At 36.3% G+C, this 10,476-nt stretch overlaps 1 protein-coding gene across 1 annotated transcript in view; it reads left to right on the forward strand.

Annotated features, from left to right (window-relative positions):
* Positions 1-9,135: 9,135 nt before the first annotated feature.
* FMO2 (flavin containing monooxygenase 2 (non-functional)) overlaps positions 9,136-10,476 on the forward strand; it is a 23,930-nt gene continuing 22,589 nt past the window's right edge. Inside the window, exons 1-2 of the mRNA XM_004688477.2 lie at positions 9,136-9,193; positions 9,556-9,693. Coding sequence (XP_004688534.1) covers positions 9,562-9,693 — 132 coding nt within the window. The 5' untranslated portion in view covers positions 9,136-9,193; positions 9,556-9,561. The remainder of the gene's footprint in view (positions 9,194-9,555; positions 9,694-10,476) is intronic.

Genomic DNA, 10,476 nt, shown 5'->3' on the forward strand with positions numbered 1-10,476 from the left:
CTTTCTTAGTTTCAGATATCTCCCCTCTGTCAACTAAAAAAAATAGTCACTGAAGAATAGGGGAAAGAAAACTCTATTTTCAAAGTCTAGTTTGATAGTTAACCCAGAAAAAACCAACAGTCCAACAGGAAGAATGTTTTAGCCAGCTGCTTACCCCACCCCCATGAAGTAAGATCTTGGCTCTGTACTTTTGAGAAAGGCAGGTTATTGCCAATTGGGGAAAAGTCACATTAAAATAAGCATATTAGAGTAATAAATTATTTGTCATCACAGACATATGATAAATTTTTAACATCCAGCAGAGTAATTTATGCATAATAGAAAGCAAGGGGTCATTGTCACTGTGGCAGATATAATCTGTGTGTGAGAAAGCAAGGACTTCAGAGATAAAAACCCATCATAGAGAAGAGGCCTCCAGGCTCTGGACTCTTCAAAATGGTGTTCTGAGTATAAAAGCATGAAGACTGGGAAGACCCTGCTGAACCTTTCCCAGCTTATCTCTAGGAAATAATAATCATACCCAAAATCATAGCTTCTAAATATATAAGGCAAATCTGATTGGCATGTCCTCCATCAGACAGATCAAAAATATGCTTGGATATGGCCCTCCCTGGTGGCGCAGCGGGTTAAAGCACTGCACTGAGAAGCTAAAGCCACTTCCGCATGAGTTCGATTCCCGCCTGCCCCGGAGGTGACCACATGGTGTGGCAGACCTCTCCTGACCCGCCCGCTGCTCCCCTCAGCAGTGTACTTCGTTGATCTGCCTGTTCTGCTCCCCACTCTGTCTCTGGTGAAGCCTCTCACCGCCCCTGAGCCTCTGGCCTGTACCCCAGTTCTGTATGCATAAATAAATAAATCTTTAAAAAAAAAAAGTGTCTAACAAAACTAAACCAAAAATAAATCCTAGAAATCTCACTGCAAAATTTAAACTCTAACAAGGAGGAGAGGAAAATAAAGAGCAAAAGGGGGAGAACCCAATGAACTGTAGATGGAAGAGTTTGGGGGCCTTGGTGGTGAGTGTGGTGGGGTAATATACATCTTAAGAGGTGTGAATCTGTACCTCTGAATGACACAAGTGATGTAAACCAATGTTCCTTCAATTAAAAAAAAAATCTACACCCATGTAAGTCCTCCATACATGTGACATTAAATTTGTCCTTTTCTCTTACTACACTAAGGTCAGTTTGGTTGCTTGATCAATCTGAGAGGAGTCCAGAGAGCTGTAGAGCAAGTTCTCTGTCTCTACTTAGGCAAATGCTGAGATCTAGAAAAAAGATGATGAGAGAACTGAGCACACGCCCTGCCACTACATACATGCCGCAAGTCTGGCATGGCAAACTCAGACTCGAATTCCTTTCAAAGGCATCCTGTCACCTTTTGGATAACGTCAAGTTCAATACATTCAAAACCACCTCGTGATCTGGCCCTCATCTATCTCATTCTTACTTTTTCCTGGCTCCCTCTTCATACTTTAGTAATATTCGACTAGTTGTATTTTTGAAACTCGCTGTTATGATTCTCTCCTGTTTGCATTGGTTCAAACTCTTTCTTCTGTCCCGGTACTTTCCATCATCCCACACAGATCTCTACTACTGCCCCCTTAAATTTGTTATTTCTTCTTCCTCCATAGTTGGGGTTTCTGGAGGATGTTGTTCTAGCTCCTCTTTTGCCCTCATTTGACCCATAGAATTTCATAAACAACCTTATTTCCAAAAGAAAAAAAAATTACAATAATTTACTTACTGCTTTTAATGATAGACTGCTGCATTATCTATAACAGCTTTCCTATTTTTTCCCCATATTTCGTCATTGTTTGTCCTGTCATAGAGAAATCAAGGACAGCCTTAAAAGGTTAAATAGAAGCCACAAAGAAACATCTTGTAAGTAAGAAATAGAAAGGAGGAAAAAGATAAACACTTTGCCTTTTCAAGAACATAGAATCAAGAAGACTATGATTAGAAGTTTTGATTTTGCTGAGAAATTTAGGAATTTTTGCCACAGCTCTCTTCTCCACTTCTATGTCTAAACTCTTAACATTTGCATACTAACAGGGTTTGTGTGTGTGTCCTTTAAATATCTAATTTTTATAGAACTCATCATTGCTCAAATTCACTGTTTCATTAGTATGTATTGCATTTTCTTTCTTTCTTTTTTTTTTGCTTTATAAATATGTACACAGAATAAAATGTAACTGGGTATAAAATATGTATAACATATTAAAAGGCTCAAAAAATAAACGGGGAATCAATGGAGGGCAGGGATGTGGCATAAGTTAAATTAAAAATCTAAGAAAATGATTGTTTTTTATGGTGAATTTAATATAATACATACACATTGATTTTTAGTTATGCATACCTGAAACATAAATAATGCTGCAATACAATTTTACTTCTCAAGTAATTAGAGCACAGGAAGTAAAATATTCAATATTTTTAGTTTAAAATCTATTTGAATAATAAAAGAATTAAACAAAAAAAAAAGAAAGTCTGAATTCAGAGTCCTCTGGGTGAAAATTTTACTGTTAAATGGGAGAGAATAGAAACAAGTGCAGAAGTTATTGTAATAGTGTTACTGAATGCAGGTCTCAGCTTCCCTCAGCCAATAAGAGGAAACAGAGTTTGAAGAGAAGGAAAGTGGTTTTATTTGTCAACAAATGAGGAGGGCAGCAGACTCATGTCTGAAAGACCACCATTCTGCTCTTTGGCAAGTTACAGGGCTATTTATACAATGTTCAAAAAAGAAAAAGAGGAGATGGGCCAGAGTCTGCAAAGGGGAGGGAGTAAAAGCTAGTGCTGGGATGGAGACCAGTGGGCACCAGCCTTTATTTACACAAAGACACAAAAATGGGGAATCAGCAAGAGTAATGGGGAGGGGGGAGGGGAAAGCACAGGGAGGAGAGGAGTTGGTGCCAGCAAGCTTGCTCACTATTGCTTTTGTTTGGGATTCCTTTCCTTGACCCTAAACCTGTCAAGAGAAGAGAAACTGCAAGGAAAGGAGAGGGGAAAAGTAAACCCACAGTAAATTAGCTCTGGGAAAACCAATTCCGTCATAAATTTGTCAAAGGAGGCAAATCTGCAAATGTTTTATCTGAGAGCCCATTTACAATATCAATAGCTCAGGCCTTATTTCAATAATTCAGAGGTTGTGACAATTCCAATGTAGTTGTAGCTGTCTTTTACCTTTTTAACTGTAAAAGAAAAGTCTCACAAACACTTAATACTACAGCAAAAATTATAATAGAAAGCTGAAGCTACAATAGAAAGCTAAGAGTATAAAGTATTTTAAATACCGTGGAAGAAATCATATTCCAAGGATTATGTCCTAAAGTTCGTTTTACTCACACAAGTTGTAAACAATTATTTTTAAAAACATGTTCTTGAAAAACTCCAGTTGGGCAACAATTTGCCTCTTAGTACAAATATGTGCAATACCTGGCACAAAATATATACTCAAGAAACATTTACTAAATAGATATATTTGAGATCTATTAAAGAAAAACACTTGTTCATGGGGTAGCCCATTAGATACTGGGTCGGTTGCTTAGGAAAAAAAAAGTTCCTCTGTGTACTTAAAAAAAAAATGTCCATGTCTGCCTCCATCTCAAAAAACAGCAAAAATTACAATAAAAAGCAAACAAACAAGAGTACACAGCCAACCTCTCATCCAATGCAGAGATTCAGCAGGTTCTGGCACTAGGATTCATATTTTCCCTGTCCACAAGAGCTACCTTTTTAAAGTTTGACCTCTTCTGACCTCACAAATAAATAATAAATTCCAGGGTGTGCTTTTTCAATAAAACCTAGGTGGATAGATAGATAGATAGACAGACAGACAGATAGATAGATTTATCATTTATTTTTAAACAATACCTCATTCTAACATTATACTTTTGGCTGTTTTACCTCCCTCCCAAATTTTGATGAATTGTCTCTCACCCGTGAAACATTCTCAAGAATAAAGTATGAGTTATCCTGGCACGTGTTTTTAAAATTGTTTAAATAGACCAGAAATGATCCTTGTCCATAAGTTAAACTGAGACAATTTAGTAGAATTAAAATTATGATGTGTCTGTTGAGAAGAAGGTCAGCAAAAATTCAAGTTATTTGTTTACTTAAACATTGGTCATATTGAAGGTGTGGCATTATTTGCTTTAAAGGATTTGTTTAAACATAACAAGGAAATTCCTGATAATGAGTACTACTGAAAGTGAGTTCTTTCAGTTGTATACTGAAAAAAGAATGAGTGGCAAGGAGAAATTCAGCATCTGCTTTTCTAAAAGACTATAAATATAACAGAAACTTGTAAGTCTCATTAAATCTCTGTGAAATTCATGTCTCACTAAATCTCTATGTAGAATCCCTTAAATACATAAAGTATTAGTAAAATGACTTTTTTACAAGTATGATTTCTATTTTTAAGTTTTAAAAGCAAATAATAAGTGAACAGTATTTCAATGGGCAACACAACATCAGGTACTGTTACAACATAAAATTCATAAAAATAAGAACTGTGGCAATAATAAATGATGATCTCTTTCAAACAAGTCTCCTCCCCTTCCAGGGTTCTTTCAAATTTAAAAGTAATCATGATGTACAAAAACAAATCTTAAATTTGTATAGTAGTAAGACTATATCAGCAATCGCCAAGACATCGCAGTAGCTTAATGTATCATTTCACTCAAAATCATCTGACCCTTATAGATAAGACTATCACTTAGCAACTTGTTCATGCAGAACATTGTGCTAGTAAGGAAAATAATAGCGACACTCTGCTTTCCAATAATTTATTATCTAATTGAATACATAAAAGGATAAATTAAACAAAAAAAATTGAAGTAGCTGAGGATAGTTGTATAATGACCCATCTCCAAGACCTCTTAATGACATGATAAAAAAGAAAGGCGGGGCCTTGTGGTGGTGTACAGGGCTGGATCTCTGCACTGAGGGACTATCTGCAGACCTGTGGCTCAATTCAGTCCATAGGAGCTGGCCGGCATGGTACAGCAGACCTCTCCTGTCTAAGCCACTGGCCCGTCAGCAGTGAGTTTTGGTCCATCTACCTGTTCTGCTACCCACTGTCTCTGATGGGTTCTTTCACTACCTCCCCGCCCCCACACACACTGGCTTGTGCCCCAGTTCTTGTATGCATGGAAAAATGAATCTTTAGAAAGAAAAAAAAGGAAAAGGAATTCCTACACCAAATCAAAATAGCCCTGAGAGTAACTTATAAACAAAGAATTCCAGAATAATTACGTAAAAAGAAAAATTGCCAAGCCACAGTGTGAGAGCTCTCTGCCACCCCCCACCCCCCCTTCCAACTGCTTCTACTGGTAAGGATTCCTCCCATCTCTGCTGCAGCCTTCTCCCCCATGTTTTGGTCAATGGTCCTTACTCTGGCTTATCAAGATGAATCACAATCAATTTCCATCTTCCAAAAATTTCATCAAAATTAGGTCTACAAATAGGCAAAGTCCTCTTAGATAAGACACCAAAGCACAAGCAAACAAAAGAAGAAAAAATAAATAAATTGTATTTTATCAAAATTAAAACTATGTGTTTTAAGTAACACCACTAAAAAACTTAAAAGACAACCCACAAAATGGGGGGAAATGTTTGCAAAGCAAGTATATAATAAGAGACTGTATCTAAAATATATGAAAGACTCAGCTCAATAATAAAAAGGTGAAATACATAAAGGATCTAAGTAGACATTTCTCCAAAGAAGCTATACAATAACCGAGTACATTAAAAGATGGTTGATAACATTAGCCATTCAGAAAATATAAGTCAAAGTCAATATGAGATACAATTTCATACCTACTAGGATGGCTATAACCAAAAATATAGAGAACAACAAGTATTACAGAGGATGTGAGAAAATCAGGACCCTCATAAATTGCTCGTGAGACTGTAAAGTATTTTGTTATAGTTTGGCAGTTCCTCAAAATGTTAATACAGATGCAGCCATTCCACTCTTAAGTCTATAGTCCATAAAATACAAACATATGTCTACACATAAACTTTTCACACACAAATGAATATATACAATAGCATTATTCATGACAACCAAAAGTAGAAACAACTCAAATGTCCATCAGCTGATGAATGGATAAAGTGTGATATCCATACAGTCAACATTATTCAGCAATGAAAAGGAATGAAATAAAGCATCATGCTACAACATGGACAAATCTTGAAAACAAATTTTTAAATTAAAAAAATCAGTCGCAAAAATCATATAGTGTATGATTCTGTTTATATGAAATGCTCAGAATGGGAAAATCTATAGTGGCAGAAAGGAAGTTAATAGTTTTCTAGGGCTAGAGCATTTAAAGAAAATGGGGAGTGGCTATTCCCCCCCAAAAGAACAGGATTTCTTTAGAGGAGGTGGATGAGACATTCTAAAATTAATTGTAAAAATGATTGCACAACTCTGTCAATATACTAAAAATCACCCAGTTGTACTTTTTAATTGGGTAAATTATATGCATGTGAATTATACCTCAATAACTGATTTTGGGGGTAAAATTTAATGCATAGAACATTTTATTTTCTTGGTGTCACCATGGATTTATCCCTGTTGGAAAATTTCCCTCCCACCTAAATGAGATTTGAGGAAGGTAATAAATGTGCTTGCTCACTACATCCTTTTGATCCAGAAGTTCCAAGAGGATTATTTTTAAAGATAATTGTCCTAGAATATGTAGGGCATCCCTAGAATATGAAGGGATAGGATTAAATACATCACAGAGGAGATATGCTTGAATTCATCCAAACAGGAAAAAATGAAAACAACCTAGATCATGGTTGGCTTGTCATTTATCTAAGAACTAAAGCAACTTAATGAGAGAATGTGTCCTCCTGGTGCTGTGCTTCATTCTTCTGGGGGGTAAGACATGGTATTAAGGTAGTTTTTGTAAAAATATGAAATAAAGAGTAAAATCACACTTCTGGGTATTTACCCAACAAATATGGAAAGGCTAATTTTAAAAGATATATGCACTCCTCTTTTCACTGCAGCCGAGATGTGCTACAATGTGAGTGCTTAACAATAAAGGATGGTTGGAGTTTTAAAAATGTGATACATGTAAATAATGGAATATTACTCAGGCATAAAAAAGATGAAATTTTGCCATTTGCAACAACACAGATGTATCCTGACGGGAAATGATAAATGCAATAAGTCAGAAGGAGAAAAACAAATACATTATGACTTTACTCATTTAGGGGTTATAACCAAAGAAAAAAAATTAGCAAAGGAACAAGCCTTAGACTCTAACAACAAAATAGCCAGAGGGGAAGAAGGAGGAAAGGCATGGCTAGAGGGGGCCAAATGATTGGTAACAGATGGTGACTGGACATTTGGTGGTAGGTATAGTGTAATAGGGCTTAGAGAATTACAACCTTCTAAGGTAGTCCATTCCCTAATTGTACAGCAATTTTACCAAGAAAGATTTGCTTGCATTGAGGCAAATTCAGCTTTTCTGTAATATTCACATACTTTTGTCTAGAGATATTTTGAGCTCTAACCTAAACAACGTTTAAGATCTTCATCACACAGCAATCTTCTTAAAGGCAATTAAACATTTTTCAACATATATTCTTTAGGTTAAATATCAAAGGTATCTTTAATGGCCCCTTATGTGACAAGATTTTAAAAAGCTCATTATAATATTGGATATTCTTAAACTTTGTTGTAGCCAAGCCAAATTTATTCCACATATTGTCAAAAAATTAACTACACTGTAAAACAATGGTATGGCTTAAAAATAATAATAAAAGGAATCAAATGAATGTATGTATGTGAGAGTATTTTTACACTTTTTTATTTTGTAAGAATAAAATATTGTAAGAACTTATCTGCTCTCTGGAAAGTAATTTGGCAAACATGGTAAATTCTTAAAACTCAGAATGTGGTATAAGGAGCATCAGGAATCCCTGGAAGTTTGTTAAAAAAATGAAAACTCTCATGTCCACCCAGAGCTACTAAATCCATAGTTTCATTTTCAAGAATATGCCCAATTATTTCACACATAATTTAAAGTTTGAGGAGCACTGTAGATTTATAAATGTAAACACACTGTCACTCAGTGATTCCTTTTTTAGGTATTTATCCTGAGTGTATGATTAAATAGGGAAAAGATACACATTATAAAGTATTCATCACAGCATTTTCATTATAGCAAAAACTCAGAAAGAACTTAGAAAATTGTGGGGTGTGTTGCAGTTCATGTATGGATACAGCCATACTCCCTTGTGAGTACTTGGATATATAAGTTCCATTTGCCAGTCAGGGCTGTCTGAGGAGCAAGCTTCTCAGCTGGTTCTGGTGCCAAGAAGATGCCCACTCTCAAGTTGAGGGTTGCTGTTGGGAAAACAGGTGTCTTTTCATTTTCTCACAAAAGGGCACTAATATGTCTAATTCAGTTATCTCCTAGGGGAGCACAAGACCATCTGCCCAAGGGTTCAGACATTTTTCAGGGTTTCTGTCAACATATCTGGGTGTTTTGTTTTCTCTGTATAATCGTCAGAAATAATTATTGCTTACAGGGCTTCTATTGAGATCATAATTCACTAAAGAAGGAAATGAAGATATAATTGGAGAACTGCTCACAGGCTAATTCCAAAATGTGTGACCCAAATGTCAATTAGGAGGTTTATCTTTTTTCACTTATGTATTTATTTATGTATATATGTACCTATTTATGTAAGCTGTAATTGATATGTACACACACACACACACACACACACACACTATAAGGATATTATATACGTTATATTTTATACCCGGAAGGGCATACCAAAATGTCAATAGCATTGCAGTCATCTCTTAGGGTAGGGCTCGGGGTAATTTTAACACCTTTTTACTTATTCATATTTGCTAATGAGCTTTGGTTGTATTCATTATGACACATATTTTTAACTTTCTGTATTAGGTATGTGTAAGTGTATAATGTTTGCACTGCAAAGACATTCCATCGTTCCTCTGGACCTCAGTGTATGAGCCTCTTCCTTAGGTTCAGGACGGTTCACAAAGTCCTTAGAGTTTGGGCTGGCAGAAGGTTGAAGGAGAAGCTCCTCCCATTTCTCACAACCTCCTCCAACTCTTAAAATGCTTCTGACTTCCTCCCAGCTCACAACCAACAGAGAAAATTATTCTGCCAAACAGACAGCACCAAAGGCAAAAATCAAAGGTAAGGATGGTGTCTGGGGAAAAGCTGGCAAGAGAACACTTGGCATGCTAAAGAAGGGAACTGGAGCTGTAGCTCCTACTCCCAGTACTCTGTTACTTAATCCTTTGGCTTTGTGAAATGGACTGCTTTTAAATGTTAAAAGAAGACACTGTAAACAAGGTTTGCAGCAAAGAGAGACCACTTGGCTTCTCTCAAGAGGAAGAGAAGATTGGGATTTGATTAGTGAGGCATTTTATTCAATTAGTGCTGCTTATTAAATTACTCTTGGCACAATGTTTAAACATGATGACCAGACTACTCCATAACGAGTCTCATACCTATTGCCCCTGTGAAGTAACACAGATTAATCCACTCCCTAACAGGGCACCATGACGAAGAAGGTGGCCGTGATTGGAGCGGGGGTCAGTGGCCTGATCTCTCTGAAGTGCTGTGTGGATGAGGGCCTGGAGCCCACTTGCTTTGAAAGAACTGAAGATATTGGAGGGCTGTGGAGGTTCAAAGTAAGTGAACTCTTCTCTCTCAAGCAGGTTGTGCTGCTATTGCAGGGTGAATCATAGCTAGGGGCGGACCAGATTGAGGGAATTTCTAAGCAATTTTGATCAGAATTATTCCATAACTGAAGAAATAAGCCGGCAGGCCTCTCTCCCAGGTCACCACTATCCTAACCCAGGTGGCAAGCCCCAGTACACAAAGGATATTCTCTTGTGAGTCTACAGTCCATTTTTGCCATTGTCAAGTGGCAATCTTGCCAATATTAGTAATATGCCAATATTAGAGAACATTTCACAAAATGGAATGATGGAGATCCTTTTCAAGAAAACATTTCTATTCCAGTCATGGAGCACATGCTTTTAGGTTCTCACTACTACTGTACTTTTTCTCTGACAAACGATGCTTGTGTGCTTTACTCTATTGATGATACTCCAATAGGACTGCTGGGAAACTCTTTAAATATATTATTAAACATATTCTACTCATCAAGTTTATTATATGAGCCAAGCCCAAATATTGATAATGCTAACTGTCCTTCAGAATGTGCATCAAAATCTGAAACATACATGAATAGAAAACTGTAAAGAGGTATAATTATTCCTCTCTACATTCTTTTGCATGTGTATTAACCTGTTATCTCCTAGGTGTGAGATCTTGAATAAGTTATTTATATCCTGGTATCTTTATTTTTCTCAGTTGTGTAGTGGGGACCATATCAAGAAAGTGTAATTAACGATTGAGGGATCTAATTCACTTAAGAAACTTGTATAGTATAGTAAATATTAACCATA

This window comes from Condylura cristata, unplaced genomic scaffold, assembly GCF_000260355.1.
Source record: "Condylura cristata isolate star-nosed mole 26May11 unplaced genomic scaffold, ConCri1.0 scaffold00024, whole genome shotgun sequence".
NCBI lineage: Eukaryota > Metazoa > Chordata > Mammalia > Eulipotyphla > Talpidae > Condylura > Condylura cristata.